Source organism: Corvus hawaiiensis, chromosome 2 (genome assembly GCF_020740725.1).
Source record: "Corvus hawaiiensis isolate bCorHaw1 chromosome 2, bCorHaw1.pri.cur, whole genome shotgun sequence".
Lineage (NCBI taxonomy): Eukaryota > Metazoa > Chordata > Aves > Passeriformes > Corvidae > Corvus > Corvus hawaiiensis.
The window spans coordinates 28,552,347-28,571,671 of NC_063214.1; the positions used below are offsets into that span (position 1 = coordinate 28,552,347).

Here is a 19,325-nt window from a genome sequence, read left to right on the forward strand (position 1 = left end):
TCTGGAGAAGTCCTCTCACTGCAAGTGTGGCCTCCAGCTCATGACAAACCAGCTCTTGATCCCAGGTGTGGACTCACCTGTGGCACTTCATCGGGGCTGTAATCTCGGGGCTTAGTGCTTGCATACCCCACTCCTGCAGAGGGGCAGATGCCATTCAGATGTGCCCTGCTGGCATAGGGCTGCCCATTAACAAAGGGATGTCCGCTGGCACGAGGAGCAGAGATGCCTCTCAGAGGCACCATGGTGTACTGGCAGGATGACACCAGCAGCCCAGCTCCCGGGAAGCTCATGTCGATGGTTTGCTCTGCAGAGGCAAGGGAAAGAAAGTCTGAGGCAAAAATGAGAGGTAAAGTGAAGCTTGTTGAAGCTCAGCTTGTATAGGGTTAGGCTGTCCTATCAGGCAGCTATTTTGGCACGCAAAGTATTCTTGGAGACAAATGGCAGAAAGGGGCCCTACACAGCTGCAAATGTAGTGCCCCTTTGCCCCTAGTCCCAGAGGTTCCTTTGCAACAAGGCAAGCAGGACAGGAGACAAACAGTGGCCTTTGTCTTTATGGGGTTCCATCTGAGATTTGCCCTCGACCCACCCCTTCCCTGCTTCCCACAATTCCCTCACATTTTGGGTGTTTGATGCAACTATACCCCGGGTCAGATTTAATCCACAGGCAAACCACATCCTGTAAATCAGCCCTCAAGAAACAACCCTTACTCTGCTTGGACCAAGCTCTCCAAAGGCAAAAGGGGATGAAAGCCACTATGAGGAGTACAATGGAGCCCAGCACAACGCCTACAATCAAGTACGGCAAGTCGCTGGAACGGGCCACCATGGCTCCTGTCCCCAGGCCTCTGTGCCCACCACTGAGTGGAGGACGCTGCTGAGGGGGCACTGTGGCGGGTGGAAGACGACCTGGCAGACCAAGAGACTTCCGAGCTGTGGAAAGAAGAGAGAGAACATTAGACAGAGACATGGCAGATGGCATAGCAGCCCAATCCAGGAACGTTTACACTGCTGTGGAGTGGCCAGAGATCTATGGCGGCTTTAAAGAAGCACTCCTGGATGACAGGATTCCTAGGCTGATGCATACGGCAGTACAGACAAGGCCTCTGTGCTTGGCTCACAGCTCTGCCAGATCTGCTCTTGGACTGCTCAAGCAAAAGCAAAACCAAAAGAGCTTCTCCAAAGCACACGCTTGGACTTAATGCTGTTCCTGTCATGACAGTGCAGCTGCTTGGAAGACAACATGGGGCCTGCTTCTAACACAACACCGGAGTTCAGCACAGCAAGGGGAAGTTAGCCCTTCTGCTTCCAGTCACTACCTATGTGATAGGAAAACAAAAGGTGAAACTGCTACTCTGAGGGGCAGCGATGGACTCTGCACAAGTACACAGACAGGTCACATACTGATCAATGGCATGGATGAGCCTGTGTCTCTCTTCTCCCCAGCGCTGCCTCCACCACTTCGCTGGAGCTTGGGTGACGCACTGCCAGGCAGGGATGGTTCCTGCCCTGCTGTGCTCTGACAGCTGCAGGCAGGGAAGGCAGCAGGCTCTGCTCCCAGAGCTGCCCGGGGAAGCCGCTTACCTTTGGTTTCACAGATCATCACGTTGCTGAACTCGCTTTCGCCTCCCTCGTTGAAGCACTGCATCTTAATGTCATACGAGGTCTCTGGCTGCAGGTGGCTGATGGAGTGCCAGTACCGATCTCCTGAGGAGGGAACAAGCACAGGGAGCTCGTAGCTTCCTCAGGGAACACGCAGCTGGCCCAGCTCTGCAGCAGTGCCAGGTAATGTAGCCTGGACAGCTGCTGCCTTTTGTGCACAGGGCTCCTTTTGGCTGTGCTGTCTTCCAGTAGGAACCAGCGGCTGGGACCAGTCTCTCAACTTCTCCTACCTTCCACCACGTCCTTCTTGTAGTCACTGTCATTGTCACTGTCAGTGGGGCGGTAGTAGATGTAAAATCCATGGATGGGAGTGTTGTTGTTGCTGGCTGGGATGTACTGCAGAGAATGGGAGGGAGAGCAGAAATTAGCAGAGATGTCAATGCTCTGTATTGTACTAGGTGAGGAACAGGTGGGATAAATGGGATGGGACAGGAACAAAACCTAGCAGAGGGATCTTCCTCATGTTGCCACTGGTTTGCACAATAAGGGCTTCCCTGCAAAAGCTGAGTGCTACTTTCTACTCTCAAGCTTTGCTTCTCTCAGGTAACAGACAAGCTGTGAATCTGGGCCTGTCACTCCAGGCTCTGCTACCTCTCACAGCAGCCACAGCCAATGACTCAGAGAAAAAAAACTCCTCAACAACAGTGACTCAGCTGGGCATGGGCAAGCACACCATCACCTTGACTCCGGTAGGCTCATGGCTTCCAGACCAACTAGGTTTTGCCATGAACTGGTCACTGCAGGAGCCTTGTGTTTCTGAAGACAGCTCTCTTCCTCCCCCACACCCAGGGCAGTACTGTCCCAGCTCTGTGTGTTCTTGCTGTCTTTCACCCAGTATTTTATCAAGGTACTGCTTGAGTTTAAATGAATAGCAGTGCCCACCCTGCCTTGTGGCAATTTCTGGCTAGAAGCAGCTAGGAGAGGAGAGCAAAGCATCCCTCCAAATAAACTCTAAGCTGCTGAAAACACTTGGATCTGGGCTTGTGATCCAGAAGATCCTACCCACTCCTAAAAATCCTTTGGAGTGGACTGCTGTAAATGATTATCAGCATTTAGGATTGTTACCCAGCAAATGAATGTGAAGAACGTATCTGCTGGAAAATACTAGGACAGAGAGCGGTGCTAATGAATTCCAGGAATGTGGCCAGGAGAGCAAGCAGCCACCCCATGCATTACTGAACTGTGCTTGTTGAACAAAATGGTCAAGACTCCAAGGTTACCCACTGAAATCTTCCTGTATGCAATGTTACATTCAGATGGAAAGGGTTTCCTAGGCTCTCTGACTTCCCGCCCTTCTATGGGTTCCAAGCCCAGTCGTCCTTTGGCAGAGACAGCTTTTGTATCCCAGCTCCATTTGTGCTGGTGGCAGGCTCCAGTGTGGTAACCTGGAGGAGGTGTAAGTGGGCAAGGAGCACCCACACACCTGGTTCCTGCCCCTGCAGTGCTCCCCACCCCTACAAACCTTACCATCCACTTGAGCATGATGGTGGTCTCGTTGATAGCGTCCGTGAAGGTGATGTAGGGCCCGGCCACGGGGCGCTCGTAGACGCGGTTGCTGTAGCCGGACACCACGTACGGCCGGGACGCCGCGCTGGGCTCGCTCTCTCCCAGGATGTTCAGCGCCCGCACACGGAACTTATAGGATGTGCCTATGGGGAAAATGCAAAGTAAAAGCGTTACAGGGATTGGAGTCTTCCAAGATTTCTACTGTCAGCACAGCCCTGAGCATGAAGAGGGGCTACATCTCCAGAAAGCAGAGAGCCTACAGGGAGTTTGTCATGGAAGTACAAACACCGAATGGCCACATTTCAGCTATGTCCTAGGTGGAGCCTGCTTTTATTTACCTTCCCCAATTCCCGTCTGGATGGTCCAAAGGTCAGATAGCAGTTTTGGAAGGTGTGTAGGGGGTTAAGAAATGCCTGAAAGGATATCCTGACCTGAAAGCAGGTATGGAAAGGCATTCTTCCTCTACTCCATGGGAATTAAGTACATAAACATCAGTTCAAAGCTTAAGTTATTTTTACCCAAATTTCATTTTATTGGTCTTTAGTTTGGGGTAGTTATGTTCCCCTTTTAAGCTGTCCAGCTCAGTGATGAGATCTTTTCTCATGTGGAGTGCAATGGGATTTGTGTGCCCATCTGTCTTGCCTGTGGCTAAGGAAAGTTTTGTCCTGTCTGGTAAACAGCAAAACCAAATGCCTTTAGTAACTGTATCCTGTAATACAGAGAAGCATGCCTGAGCCTCCCCAAGGGAGGTCAAACCTATGCTGGTCTTTGCAGCTGGAGAAACTGGAGAAGCATCTACAGCTTTTTCCCCACGCACCTAAGGTGGGAGTCAGGGAAGCTTTGTTTTGATCACACATGCCAGGGCTGAGCAGGATGTGACAGATGGTTAACCATCCTCCAGGGACCCTGCAGCTTTCCTACAGACCTCCAGGAAGCAGGGAGGAGAGCACCTGCCTACCTTTCTCCAGGCCTGGGATTTCCACAGAGAGGCGAGAGGGAGGAATGTCACTGGTGGCCAGGACCCAGTCTCCCAACTTCTTCAGTTTCTTATACTCCACACGGAAAGACTGGATGGGGAACCCGCCATTCCCTCTGGGGATCCAGGTCACGTACACAGATGTCTCTGATGCCATGGAGATGGTTGGACGGTCCGGTGCCTCTGGAGCTGCAAGGGACCCAGAAGGAGATCAGGACATGAAACATATTCCGCCCAACCTGTCTGGAGGATCCAGTAGCTCAGAGGTATGTGGGTGAAGGACTACCTGCACTGCACCCACCCACATGCTCTGTAAATCTTGAATGCTCTCTTCCTTCTGTGTCTTCATTAGAGCTGGCACCCCTAAATCCTCACTCCTTTCAGTTTGTGCCCGCAAGCACCTTTTACTCCTGCTTGCATCCTGCTCCTTTTCCACTCCCAGCTCAAGTAAGACAAGACAAGGTTTGAGGTGTGATCACCCATCATGGGAGGGAGAGCAGTGAGAGGGGTGGATGCAGGGCTGGAGATGGAGCAAAAAGCCTGGGTGATGTGGAAGCTGTGAGCAGGGGGAGAGTGATGCTGGGGACAGCCAAGTGTAGGAGATGGAAACAGAAGAGATTGAGAAGAAACAGCTGGGAAGGAAATAAGGAAAAGTTCTGAACTGTGGAAATGCAACTTGACAGGAAAACAGTCAAAAGATGGGAGGGAAAGAGATGAACGGAGCTATGGATATGAAAATAAAGGCAACAAATGAATGAGTATGGGGCAGACTGAAGGATGGGACTTCACAGGAAGATTAGGATTGAAGGAGAGAATTTCAGAGAAATGATAATGGCAATAGTAATGATAGAGACAAGGTGGGAAACAACAAATTGGATTGACCAGTAAGGATCTGATGTTTCTCCAGTGCAGCAAGATACCCAAATGGAGCACTCTGCACCCCTATAATGAGAACTAATTGCCCCTTGCCAGGGCTTGGCTGAGAGAGGAGGATGCCAGGACATGCAGGGACTTGGTCCCCATTCCTCCCACACATTCCATCAGCACCCTTGGTGCAGCAGAGTTTGTTGTTCCTGTGCCCACACATACAGACTCCAAGACAAGGCTTTCCGAACCCTCCGTGTGGAACTCAGCAAGAGGCAGAGCGTTGCTGAGAAGTCCTTGCATTAAAGGTGGGGCCAGGCAGTGGGATTTGCCTGCTCTCCAGAACTGACTGTCTGCCAAGGGCAGTAGCAGGGGTATCCCACAAGGACCTCTCCTTGTCAGGAACTAGAAACCACCCATCCAGCATTGCAGTCTTGATTTACCCAGCAGAGACTTCAACCCCAGCATGGCCTGGCCACTGCCACCCATAAGAGACCCAGCACCCTTCACCCTTGCCGCTGCCAGTTCAGGGAGGGCCTTACGGGACAGACGGCTGTTGTCGGCCTGGTTACTGCTCTGAGTGCTCGTGCCTGGGTCATCCCTCTGGATCTGCTGCTCTTTGCTGGCAACAATCTCTGGTTTTGGGCGCCGGCCTGTGCAGAAGGGAGAGGTGGCATCAGTAAAAGAGAGCAGAGATGCGCTCTCTGAACTAGCTTGTGCTGTGATGAGGAAAGCAAATATTCCCAGACAGGATGCGGAGGTAAGTACTTCCTGGATTCTAACAGCCCTAGGGGCTCAAAGCACTCAGCCTGCTGGCAGGAACTAAAGCTAAAGGGGCAGATTTGTTAATAGATCCCCTTCATATTTAATTTTCCACAACTTATATTGGTTTTCTTGAAATGTTGCTAGATTCTGCCTGAGAAGGTAGTGATTATCACAAGACAGGAGCCTGGGGGGAGATGTGAGCAAGCTCAACACCATGGGGAAGGGTGCTATGAAGGGAACGCCATTCCCCACACCTTCTGGAGAAATGAAAACCAGCCAGGGGACAGGGGCACTTAGCATAGATGTTTGGAACATCCTTTTATTGGCAAAGACAGCTCAGCACCCAGCAGACCGTGTGGGAAGGCTTGGAGTTTCCTTCAGTGCAGGAAAGGCTTTCAGAGACAGCTAAGATGAACACCTGATGGGAAACCTCCCCAGGGTGATCCTGTCTCCAGGCAGAGGATGGATTAAACAACCTCTTGACATTTATGATAGACCCATTTTCTACGGTTCTGCAAGTGTTCAACTGCAACACCAAGGGAAGAAGGGACTCGTTCCAACCCACATAGAGGATGGGTTGGAATTTTCCCCATCCTACCCTCCACTGTCCCTTCTGACAGTTGCTCTAAACTGAGGGCAGATGGGTTTCCAGAGCAGAAACACACCCATTGTCCTTAGGCTGGTGCCTTGTGCTCAGGGCTGGGACAGGATGTTTCAGAGGCCCCCCCCCCGACTCAGAGCAGAGGGGAACCCAGGGGAAGGTTTGCCCTTTACCGGTGCGGAAGGTGACCATGGCCGTTTGTCCCTCGCCGGCACAGTTGTGAGCAGCCATCTCCACCTCGTAGAGGCTCCCAGGGTCCAGCCTGGTGAGGGTCAGGCGGTGCTGCGAGGCTGGGACATCCCTCACTGCCCAGCTGTCCGAGGCGTTGGTGACCTGCTGAGAGACCAATGCAGGCGTTGCAGAGCTGGGGGCAGGCTGGGCTTCTTGTGGGCACTGAGCTCAGAAGCTTTATTAGTAAGCTGTGTACTAATCACGTCTACCTTCCCTCTCTGCAAAGGAATTGCAGCAAGCAATTCAGGTATAAGCAGGACAAGTCACCTAAGCCCCAGAGTGTTTTCTTGACCCCAGGGTTCAGTCAGCCCTGTTCTGTCCTCTGGGTCCCTCTGATACCACCACACCTCAATGTGTGTAAGTCTCTGGAGTGGGCGTGCCCCTCAAGATGCAGCATTAGCCACAGGACTGAGCTGCTTTAGGAGCCAAACCTGTCCTGCAGCCCAGCTGCTGAGCTGCTCATTTAGATGCTGGCCATTTACATGGGATGAGGTACCCAGACAGAAGTTTGTTTTACTGAGTTTTATCCAGCCTCACCCCTGGCACTTTGGGGCTGAAATGAAGAACCATAATGCTGGAGCACAAGTTTCTGCAGGGAGGAGACCATGTATGGCCACAGCCCTCAGAAAGGCTTGGAAACACTGTTTTTTGGTGCTACCCTGATGCCCCATGCAGAGGGGGAGGGAAGGTGGGACCTTCCTCCTTCTCCCCAGCTGCAAAGATAATATTTTTGCAGGCAAATAGGCAGGACACTGAAGTGACCCGGTGCCGAAAGGAGCATTAGTAATGCAGGCAACGCAACAGAACGGAAATGCCAAGACTCTGCTGTATCATTCATCTTCTCCAAGCGTTTGACACTGACTGATTAATGCCTGCCTCGTTTTATTTTTATTCCTGAGCCTGCAAAATTGTGAGGCCAGGGAGGGGAGCCCTAAAGGCTGCTAATATCCAGGAAAGAAAAAGAGAAACTCTTAAGAAAAAAAAGTAAGTTCTGCATGGCATCTGATTGCTTGCAGGCTGCTGAGAGTTTAGGGGCAGCGTATGAACAGGGTAAAAAGAGACATTCATAGATATTTTCTAGAGAAGAAGCAGAACCTTGCCCAGTACAAATGTAGGTCTCCTGTTAGTAGGTCTAACTTTCCTTACAGCCATCTTCTACACAAAGAGCCTTTTCTTTTGTCGCTGAATTGATTCCTTCCCTCTCCACACACATGCTTTTCCAGTCAGAAGTGTCAAAACCAGATCATTATATAACTTGATCCTAAGGATCTTGGATAGAAAGAGACTCTTTCTAAACAAGTTTAAGGGTTATTGGGACTAATTCCATTCCACACAATCCTTAAGCATCCCAAGAAAGAGTCTCCAGCTGAGAATTTGGACTACACTGAAAACATATTACTGCAAACTGCAGTGACCCACGGTGACCTTCACTGCCCCACGGCCCCTTCCAGGTGAAGCGCTGAAAAACAAAACAAATATGGACAAACTCCAAGGCTGTGAGTTCAGATCGCAAGCAGAATTGGTAGTTACATGATACACCATTGGGGAATAAATCTCTTCTTGGCAGACAACCAGAGCCAATAGTCTGGGGATGCTTTTGGCATCTTTGTTTTTTATTTAAGCTCGCCCTATTGTGTTCCTGTGCTGGCATCTTCTGCCTTTGTTTTAAAGGGCTCTTTACAGAGATGGTTAGCTGAAATCCTCATCTTAAGTTTTGTTTAGAAAGAAATCAAGGATTGTAACAGTCTTCTGTTACACTGTATTTTCACAAAATCACACAGTTCCAGGAAAACAGATACATATATTCACATGTACATGAAAATAGTGCCTTGCAGTGGCTGTGAATCCCAAACATGTGCTCTAGCAAGTTTTTGGAATATACTCAAACACCTGCCTCTCTACTGCAACTCCCTGCCTACTCAAAGGAAAGAAAAGCAGCAGACAAATAAATTCAAGCTCTTTTTTCCCATTTATCTCCAGCAAAATGGAAAGAGATACCTTAGACCTCAAAAGCAGAATTTTTCCATCGACAATGCTTCGCCATTTAAAGAAACTGCTGGGCTACAGCTGTGCCCGCACTGTGCCCACGGTGCTGTGAAGCACCCCAGAGGGAGGAGCCCTTGGGCCCCAGCAGGACTCGGCCATACACCACGTGCTTAGATTGTGCCACCTGCAAGAGATGTACCCAACAGTGCACTGCCTTCCAGCTTCTAGAATAAAACCAGTGGATAAGGACCTTCCCAGAGGATTTAGCATGGCTATGGCAACTCTCTGCTGGCTCCTCACACTCACTGAGCATGAGCACTTCAGTGCTGCTGGGCAGGGCAGGCACATGCAGTGGAGAGGCTGCTGCTCTGTGTCCTGCAGCCCAAGCCGGTCAAGGCAGAGGTGTCCCCGTGGCTTGTGCCAAGACAAAAGCATTCCAGAGCAAGTCATCGTGCAACCTGCCCTCAGGACTTCCTACTTGTGCAAGGACACAACTGAGAATTGGAAGTGGAAGCTACCGGAAAAATGTGTGCATGTGCCTTCTGCATACTTCAGCAGACAGGCTCTGCCATTGGGCTCTTCCTGGACAGCTCAGCAAACCTCCTCTCACAGCCTGTACTCATCACACCTCAACAGGCTGAGCTGCAGCGCAGGAGGTCCCACTAACCAGTGCCATCAGTGAGTGATGGGTGCCCCTGCCCCAACACGCCTGCTCACAAGGTGTCAAATGTGTGGTGAGGCCACCAGCCTGCCTGGGAACGGCACAGAGGGAAGATGGGAGCAGGGCAAAACAGTGATACCTTGCGATGCTTCACCACGTAATAGAGGATGGGCGCTCTGCTGTCAGGCCGGGGTCTCCACACGAGGTCGTAGCTGTCTGTCTTGGATGTCCGTGGAGAACTGAGGATGATGGGGGCTTCGGCTGGAGTCACCAGCTCCTTGTTGGCTGCACACTGTGGAGATGCTGCTAGCAGGGTTGTTCCAGGCTTTGGCAGTCTAGCTTTATCCAAGGGCAGCAGCTTTAAGGCACTGTCCCTGGAAGGTGGTGTTGGAGGTTGAGCCGAGTCCAGCTGGGCATCTCGCCCAGGGTTGAGTGGAGCTCCTGGAAGACAAGGTGTCATGGCAGGGTAAATGCCCATCCCAGGCTGCAGTGAAGGCAGAGCTGTGAGCCCCTTGTGTGGTGCTGCCTGCTGTGCCACTCAAAAAGGTGTTGGCAACAATCCCTCCTTCCCCTGCTATAAACCACAGGGCTCCCTGCCTCTCTGAAGTCCCTCTTACCCTGTGTAAGTTCAACAGGGTCCAAGGAATCAGGTGGTACCTCTCTTACCCCAGGTGAATTCAGCTTTTAGGCTCTTGCTCAGTGCAAGCTCAGAGGCAGAGCTAAGCCATGGGGTGAGGCACCACACCCAGATGTCCCATGTCTCTTGTGTAGCGATTGCCCAAGGTGCACACATGGCCCTGCCCTTAGAAGTGAAACTGCTGTCATGTGTTCCCACAGGGAGATACGGAGACTCCAGGCAGAACAGCACTCGCAGCATAGGTTAAACAGGAGGCAGGAGCAACACACCAACTTTCTTCCCCTGTCCTTGTTCTGTGTGTTAGGCTGTGACTGAATAGCCACGAGTTTGGAGAGAGTGGCTTACCCGGGCGGGCTGTCCTCAGCTGCACCATGGCTTGGGCACTGCCCACCTCGTTCTCGGCCATGCACTGGTAGATGCCCTCGTCCTCGGGCCCCACGCTGAGCAGCCGCAGCGCCCGGCGCGACAGCCGCAGCCGGTGGCTGCCCGACAGCGGCACCGCGTTGCGCAGCCACATCACCGAGGGCTGCGGGTTCCCTCGCACCTCGCACGTGAACTTGGCGCTCTGGCCCCAGGGAATGATCTGCTGGGACAGCTCCACGGTGACCTCTGGGGGTTCTGTGTGAGGAAAAACCACAGATTGCTGAGTGCCACTTGGCTGGGAGCATGGCATGGTCATGGCTTTGCACTTCCCTCTCTGGCAGGGATGAGAGCAGAGTGATGGATCCTTTCCTACCCTAAACTCCCACTTCCTTTGTGGGGGCCCACATGGGTCTGCTTCAATGCTCCTCCCCTTCAGCATCCACACAAACTGCAAACAGAGGTAGTCCAAGGCCATCTGCCATCTCACATGACATCAGACATCTACAAGTCCCATTTTTCTGAGCTGAAATGCTACTCTGCAAAGATTGTGCTTGTGCCACAACACACTGGCACCTGATGAAATGCAATCTGTGAAACACAGGCTTAGTCTCCCTAACAACTGTGAGAAGGGGAAGTGTGCATGGTAGAAATACCTAAGGTGTAGTATCCCTTACATTTTCCACCCCATAGAGAGCTTCCCTACAAAACAGAACAAAAACCAAGGCACTCCAATGTCTCTTCCTTATGCCAATGTCAAATACGTCTAAGAAGCAACCAGTCCTCCACTAGAAAGTATTAGAACAAAAGCAGTGCCACAAATGACAGGAGAAGAGCTTCTGCAGAGGAAGGGAGGATCCAAGGGATCCAAGGGAGCCAAGAAGGAGAAACCACTACCCTCAAGAAAGAATGTCTAGTCTCCTGGAAACTGGAACCACAAGCAGGGGTTTGCATTACATTAGGGTTTGTCCAGGAAGAGGAGAGTGCATCGGTGCTAGTCTTTTCCCCTAAAAGCAGCGATGAGGGTCCAAGTCCTTTCTGAAACAGCAGCTCCAGCAGCACTCACCAAACACCTGCACGTTGTAGAAGATGAAGGCGGCTCCGGCCTCCCCAACGCCATTGTCAGCCGTGCAGCTGTAGGTGCCCGAGTCCTCCTCGCTTGTGGGGTCGATCAGGAGGTTGCTGAGCAGGAAGCGCGTCTTGTTGTAAGCGGAGACGCCAGAGCCATCCTTGGCCCAGGTGACCCGCGGTGGGGGGATCCCGCTGGCCACACACTCCAGAATGAGGCTCTGGCCCTTGGTGACAATGATGGTCTGAGCCTCAGGAGGGTAGATTATCCGGGCTGCCTCTGCTGTGGAGCCTGGGGAGGAGAGAGAGAGGAAGGAGATGGGTGGGAAGGAAGGTGGATGGTGGGAGAGTACCCTGTGCATTGGGTAGGTAGGGTTAGTGGTAGGGCACACTGTTTCCCTGTGCTGGGGCAGGTAAATGGCAATGCAGGACAAGAGGGACATTCTCTAAGGGTTTCACACACACAGCAAAGCCACCTTGCCAAAGGGCTAAGGGCCTTTGCTTGCCCACTACCAAGAACAAATCCTAAGGAAGCACAGCAATGCCAGGGCTGCATACACACACTCCAGGAGCAGACCCTGGGGCCTTCTGCTGCTGGAAAGGAGTTTTCTCAGCGCTGGTAATGGTTCACACAGAAAACCAGCTGCCATAGCACTGGTCTGTGCTCCAAAAGCTGGAGATGTGCAGTGAAGGGAGAGTGGCTTACGTCTCACACGGAGCCTCTCACTGGAGACTGAAGTTTTCACCTCCTGTGTCACGGGGTTGTAGGCAGCACATTTATAAGTCCCCTCATCCTCTTGGCTGGCATTAACAATCTGAAGGTTCCCAGATGGCATAATAAGGTAATTGTCTGTAGAGAGAGAAAAGAAGATGTCACATGGTCACAAGATATGTTCCTGTCCAGCCTCCTGGAAGACATGCAGTGTCCTGAAGAAAAACCACATGATGTCCCAGGCAGCATGGACATCAGGGAGACCACGCCAGGGACCCTGAACTAACTTGTGCTCAGACAGGTGGCAAAGGGATGAGGACGCAGCAGGCAGAGACAGCTACTGCTGGTAAGGAAGGGTGAAACTGAGCGTCCTGTGAGGGAACCTGTCGGGACAGACCCCTGTGCACTCACCTCGGGAGGCCTCCAGCCACTCCTGCTTCACACTGTAGCGGACCTGAGCCTTGGGGTGACTTTCAGGCAGGTCACAGGCAATCACGGCTGTGTTCCCTTCATCCACCTCAATCACATGCTGGCCATCAAACTTGAAATCTTTGAGATCTGCAAAAAGAGCAAAGGACAAGGCATCTCAGTGGCTGGCTGGACATCTCAGTGTCAGCTCATCCTCTCCCCATGGACTCAGGGCTGTTCCATCATGGTGCCAGCAGAGGACTGCTCTGACCCCAGCAGCTAGGGAAACTGGCCTGCTTTCACACTTTTTTTTTCGCCTTCTTCCTACAAAATGAGTAACTTAAAACACAGCTTCTGCAGAGACCGCCTGCTCCAGTGCTGGGAAACTGGGTGTGAAAAATCCTGGCCTGGGAGTAAAAAATGAGCCAACTTACTGCAGCACTGAAAGGAGGCCAAAAAAGGTCCTTCTGCCTCCTGCTATTTCACACACTGCTGTCATGCTACCGAGAAGCTGACTTTGTAGTTGTAACTCAGAGAGCCCAGCCTGCTTCAAGAGAGTACAGATGCCAGGTGGGAGAAAGTTTGTGATGCTCTCTGAGCTCCTCCAACACCTGAGAAATTGGCATCTGTGCTCTGGGCACTCTTGCTCCCATCAAATATCTCACAGCTGAAAGTTGTGGTTAACCACAATGCTTCACATGTGCCCAAGCAGTGCCCACGCTCCAGTTAAAAGAACAGGGACTTGAGAGGAAAACCAGCTCCTCTTCTACATGGCACAGCTGCTCCTTCCCTAAAGCATCTGTGAAAACCCTGTCCCACCACATCCCCCTGCCAGGCTGTGCTGGGGATTCCTGCCCTGGCTGGGCTGATGTGGGCAGCAGGACTGGAAGCACAGGAAGTGATTTTTGTTTTATTTTCCCTGTTTTTGTAAAGCAGGAGGAGAGGACTGCAGTAAAACCCTACATCTGGCAGGGCAAGGGAGCATGCCAACCTGGCCCCACAAAACTTTCCAGAGACAAAACTGGTTTCCATTCTCTCTGGGTGTGATGGCAAATCTTACTGAGGCACTGCAAGCTTGAAGTTTGTCTCAGACAGTCTGTGGTGTGAGGGAGGAGGTTTTGTGCCAGGAAGAAAGTCTCTCACATGCATTTTTACAATGCTGTACACCAGCCCAGGCGACCGCTAGTGACAATGGCACATCCCGCAGTTGGTCGCAGGTCACGCTGTCACATCAAGGCTCAGGTTGGTGCCTCTTCCCAGGACCCAGGGCTAACAGATCTCCTGAGTGGCATGCCACTAAATCTGGACGAGACCACACTTCCTTTGCAAAACCCCACTCTAAGGCAATGTGTTGCATCTGCAGCCACGGCATGGCCACGTGCTGTCGACAGCTCCCTCACCCCTAGAAATCCATCGCAGGATGTGGCACCAGCGACCTCGGGCAGTTTGGGGAGCGGGGGAAGCAGGAGGGCTGGCGGTGGGCGGGCGGCAGGCAGCCTTCCTTGGCAGCCCCAGCCAGCAGAAAAATGTGGGGTTTGTTCTCTGGGAAATACAGCAGCGCTCCAAGAGCAAAAGACAACTCTGGCTCCAAGCTTCTCCCACCCACAGTCATGGAAAAGTGACATGAAATTTCTCAAGCAGACTTTCTGATTAAAGCAAGATCCTTTATGGAGTTTAAATAAAAACCAGCTCTCTTGGCAAGGCGTCGAGAAAGCCTCCCTGAGTGCGGTGCGGAGGGGCTGTTGAGCGGCTGCTGGGGGAGCCAGCGGTCCCGGGCCCAGATCTGAGGGAAGGGGAGGAGGTTGAAAAGAAAGGGAGGTTTTGCAATGTCATAAAAATGATTTGCAATGAACATGCTTAATACTTCTGGAATTTCTTGGCATTGTTCAATTAAAAAAAAAAAATAAAAAGAAGGAATATGGGTGAACTTCAGAAATGTGATTAATCCTTTAAGACAAGCTGAGGAGGGGAGCCATGTTTCCACTGGATATTAAAGCCAGATGAAAGTTAACTCAACTTGTGAAAAGCTGGCAGCACCTCACGCTCCTCCTCCAACGAAAGTTACTGCTGGGGAGGGGAATGATGATGGATATTTTCTCCTCTTTGCTTTTTATATTTGATCAAGGAATAAAATAGTAAGAGCCACAGAAATGGAAAGAGGTGGAGAAGTGGCAAAAGCTCAGTGTCTGCCTGCCCACATTGCGCATGTTTCTCCGATCAACAAAATATAAACGAGCATCAGGAAAATTAATGTGCGCCTTGGTGGTCTGGATTCATCACAGCCAAATTAAGATTTTAGAGCCAAGGCACAGGCTCCAGCAATGCTGGCAGGGATCTGCACACACACACTTACACGAGCACGTGTACATGCACACACACCCTGAAGAGAAGAAGGGGCCCAGGAGCCTGGAAAAAGAGCAGACCCAAGGTCCTGGCACAGCAGAGCCATCTTGAAGATGGAAAATGATGACCAGGGCACCTCCTGGGACAACTGTGGGCTGGGCAGACAGGGGGACCTCTCACATGCAGCCCCCCAGATGGTGGCTCAGCCCACATCTCACAGCTGTGGGTGTTGCAGCCCCACAATAGGGAGCAGGACCTGCAGCTCTTCCTGGCTTCCCCTCAGCCCAGAAGCAAGGCACGAGGAGTGAAACTTTGGACAGAGGGGGAGAGAACAGAGAAAAGGGATCCTGGGGTGGCTGGGGGAGCAAGAACCAGGTGCCTCTGGAGAAGCACAGTGAAACTGGCAGGAGAGAGGGGAAAAACAGCAGAACTGGGACAAACTACTTTCTCATATGCCAAGTGTATGAGCTTCCTGCCAAACTACTCCCCTAAATTCCTGCTTCCCCACAGAGAACAAGACTGATTTATTTGCCAGTGGATTTTGGCCACGGGTGATCTCAACTGCCCTGCTCGCCACTGGTATGGGCATGTACAGCCATCCTTTAGCACTGATGCGTCAGCCAGAGATGGTGAGGGGTGGTCAGGGTCACCCCGTCCCCCTCTGTGCATGGGACAAGCTCCCCCACACACATCCTGTTGCATTTGGCCCCAGCACAGCAAAACAGAGGGTGCAGTGCCAAGCTGGGACAACCGGCTTCACCCTGGGGGGTTCAGACAAGCTGCCCCCAAGTTGTGGAGGGACCATATATGCTCCCCCCAGCAGGCCGGGCAGGGCAGGGAGGGGTGGAGGAGAGGGTCCATGCCAGGACTTGCCAGGGGATATGCAGCACTTGCCCCTTCAGCTGCCCAGCCAGCAGCAGCCAGGTCCCACATCTAACATGCAATTTGCACCAGAGTCTAACATTCACTGCAGCTGGGAGAAACCACATCCCTTCTCATTGGCTGTGTTTTCCTTCTCATATGGCAGCACCCAGCGTGCCAGCCCATGTTCTTGTCCTTAAAAGACATGCCTGACCACAGTGAAGCAAGTCCTCATCTACCAGCCATTGTCCAGGAGGTGCTGCAGACAGGCAGACTGAGTGCTGCCAATCCCAGCCCTGCTGGGACAACAGGGCTTTTTTTTTTCCCCTTTTTTTCCCCTTTTTTTGTTTAGGAGGGAGTGCAACCAAAGGCCATTGCTTGTGTCCATCTGCAGCCAGCTCCGAGGCGCGATGGGGCGAGCTGGGGTGCGGGGAGGGTCAGCCCTGCAGCCAACTGTGCTGCTGTCACTGGGGAGGGAAACCAGCTGAATCCCAGGGCTGGGGGCCAAGCAACAAGGCAGGCGAGACAGACCCGATTAAATGAATGGGAGACCATAAATAACTTTGGAGAAGAAGCAATAGTAAATAAAACTATGACCCCCAAGGTAAAAGTCCTCCCTGCCGTAGGGAAGGGTGAAAGAGGGAAGGGGAGGGAGCCTGAGAAGGGGAATAGGCAGGAATGGAGTTCTCCATCCTGGGGGCAGGCACCCTCCACATTTCCCCCCTCAGCTGTGAGAGCAGCCTAGGGCTATGGCTCTCACTCCCCATCCAGCCAGCACCGCAGGAGCCTGGGCACTGGTGCTGTCACCACCAGATTCCTCCCACCCTGCTGAGACAGGCACAGCCCCACAGACTCCTGCCTACTCACACCGCCCCAGCACATCTCCCCCACCATGCCTCAGCCCCACTCCCCCACCCTGGGCCCGTCTCACGGTCCTCATGCCACAACTCTGCTGGCTCACAAAACACCACCTGTGTTTTCCTTCTCTCCCCTCCTCACACCGCCTCTGCCCCCGGGGCCAGAGCCCCCATGCCTGCTCTGCAAATGCTTTTCCAACAGGCAGCCATCCCCTTCCCTCCCTCCCTCTTGCCATTTCTCTGGGGAGTATCAGAGGAGAGGCCCTCGTGAAGGAAAATGAATGGGGCTGTCTTCAGAAAGCAGCTGCAAATTCCTGGGGGATGCCCAGCCCAACCCCGTGCAGGGTCACTGCCCACAAGCACCACATGCTGAGGTCCAGCTTCTCACACGTGCTGCCACAAGACCGAGGACTGACCTCACCCGTGGCACCGATGGAGGGAACAGGGCAGTGAGCCTCCCTGGGACACAGGTACCTGCACTCCCACATCCCTGGCCACAGGACACTGGAATGGGTGGAGTTTCTTTGTTGCACCCCTCATCTATTTTTCTGTTTTGTATTTAAATGTCATGTCTATCCAGGTCAGGCTTGCTGCTATTTGCTACACTGATTTTCCTTGTGTGCAGATGAGTGCTGGGAGTTACACAGCTCTTGCCACCTCTGTGCATCAGCTTTGCTCCAGCCCCGCACTTCAGTTGCCCCTGTGAGCTCCACGAAGAGCTCTTGACCTTCCAAACCTTTGGCTGTTACAGAACCAGCCCTCAGCACCATGTACAAGTCCCTGGTGGAATTACTTGGCGCCACCAGATCCCACTGCAGCCATGCCTTTTACATACAGCACCTCTATTCAGGAGAGGGGCTGGGGCAGGGCTTGCTGGCAGGATGGCAACTTTGCTCCCTAGAATCAGGCACAGAAAGTATCTGTCTTCTTTGCAGCTGTCATCCATATGAAGGCTTAAGGCTGGGCTTGGAAAACCAGGAATACTCCTGTTTTATCCATACACAGTCCCAGACTGCAGTGCTGCCCTGGGGCCTGCAGCGCTGATCTTGTGCACCATGGCCAGGCCAGCAGTGATCAGCAGGTGCGACCTGCAGTGACCTGCACTGACATGCCACAGGCTGCCAAGGTTGTGTGGAGCACCAGGTCAGCTCTAACTGGACTCAAAGGTGCCCAAGTAATGCCTGAAGTGCTACTCCCTTTGTCACTTTATGAAAGCTCTCCCTTCTGCAAATCCCTCCACCCTCCACCTCCTGGATATACAACAGCTATTTTATCTCTGCTGGAGAAATTAAATGCAAGTTTCAACCAGCTCTCTGAGCCAGGGGGCAGAGAGATGGACTCGGCATCACTGTGCTGCAGATGAGAGCAGGAGGTATCAGTCCCAGGGCTACGCTGTGGCTGCCGGCACTGCAGTGATGGTTATCTACCTGCTGACTGTCAGCAAAGCACAGGGAGGCCCCGGGGGACCGGGCACACAGAGCCTGGGGCAGTCAAGACTGTTTCCTTCAAAGAAGGCAAAAAGAAAGGAGGGGAAATAGCCTAAAAGTTTGCCAGACAGTGTTACCTACACTCCTTGAAACCTAGCAAGTCACTTCTTTCAATGACTCCAGGTCCTCCTCCAAAATAAACCTAAGCCTTGAAAATATTTCCATTGCTCCCCCCGCCCCCCTGCTTTCATTCACATTCCAGTTTCACCTTCCCCCTGCCACTCCAAAATAACTTCTGGATGGAAACTAAGAATTTCAGATGGTTCTCTTTCAGCCCTGAAGGTTATCTGGAGAAGATGTATCAACTGCAATGCTGACCTGCCAGGGGCTTTCCTCTCCCTCCCAGGACCATGGTCGCCACTGAATCAGCTCTGAGCAAGGTCCTGCAGAGGAGGTCTGGAGCAGGAGACAGAGCCTGGGGCACACCTGCTACCACAGCTTTCAAACTCAGTCCCACCACCAACTGGTGCTTCCTGTTATTTCAGACCACTGCAGTGCCACTGTTGCAAGCAGCCTTCAGCTCATGAACATGAGACTGGTTATTTGAACCCATCCAGAAGAGGTCTTCCTCCTACACCCTCAGTCCCACATCTTTACTGGGACACTCTCTCTCTCTTCACTCACTGACTGCTAAATCTTCCCCACCTGAGTGCTCTCTATCACCCAAGGCTGTCCAGGTGTGTGGGATACAGCCTCTGCCATCCCCAGCTTCCCCAGAGGACAAGGGACCCATGCAGCGCAGTGCAGCGCAGCACAGGGGTTTTCCACAATGGATTAGTTGCCTGATCATCCAACCTCTGGCTCCAGTTCTGTGAGCTCCACTGAATGGTGCTCCTGACTTCCTCTCAGAAGTCCATTTGTCATGACAGGGACCACAGCAATGGCCAAGTCCTTCTCTTCTGCACACATACCCCCAGCAGGCGAAGGTGATTTGGCACCTGGAGAGGACTGATGCACTACTCAGTTGTGGCTTTGATTTGGCCTGAAGGACATGGTGGGGCCTTCTGGTGCTTTAGGACCTGTCTCCCATCCACCACTGATGCTAGACCAAAGCAGATAGGTCAGACATACTTTTCCGAGGAGAGATAGAGCTGGTGGGGGTGGGTTGGGGTGCGAGTAAAAAAAGAAAAGGGGATCAGCTAAGCAGGAACTGATCAGGCTGAGGAGCTGTGCACACCCTACTCTCCTAAATGCAAACCATGCCCTTGGTAATCCCATCCACCTCTCCCCTCCTCTCCTTCTTTCTATCAGGCCACCAGCACACACAGCCCCCTTTCTGCTCTGGAATGTGTTCTCCGAAACTTAATCTCAGCATGGGGCTCAGGCCAAATCCCCTGACAGAT

The 19,325-nt window shown here is 52.4% G+C and overlaps 1 protein-coding gene across 7 annotated transcripts in view; it reads right to left on the reverse strand.

The window, feature by feature from the left end:
* The window catches only part of BOC (BOC cell adhesion associated, oncogene regulated), a 54,987-nt gene that overhangs the window by 2,453 nt on the left and 33,209 nt on the right, over positions 1-19,325 (reverse strand). For 6 of the 7 annotated variants that reach the window (XM_048293968.1, XM_048293971.1, XM_048293970.1 and 3 more), the window contains 13 exons: positions 12,438-12,584; positions 12,021-12,164; positions 11,313-11,606; positions 10,232-10,504; positions 9,389-9,690; positions 6,545-6,707; positions 5,548-5,658; positions 4,124-4,330; positions 3,127-3,308; positions 1,890-1,995; positions 1,582-1,704; positions 709-930; positions 78-304 (listed from right to left, as the gene is read on the reverse strand). In XM_048293968.1, the coding sequence (XP_048149925.1) occupies positions 78-304; positions 709-930; positions 1,582-1,704; positions 1,890-1,995; positions 3,127-3,308; positions 4,124-4,330; positions 5,548-5,658; positions 6,545-6,707; positions 9,389-9,690; positions 10,232-10,504; positions 11,313-11,606; positions 12,021-12,164; positions 12,438-12,584 (2,501 nt within the window). The remainder of the gene's footprint in view (positions 1-77; positions 305-708; positions 931-1,581; positions 1,705-1,889; positions 1,996-3,126; positions 3,309-4,123; positions 4,331-5,547; positions 5,659-6,544; positions 6,708-9,388; positions 9,691-10,231; positions 10,505-11,312; positions 11,607-12,020; positions 12,165-12,437; positions 12,585-19,325) is intronic. The other variant, XM_048293967.1, reaches the window with a different exon arrangement.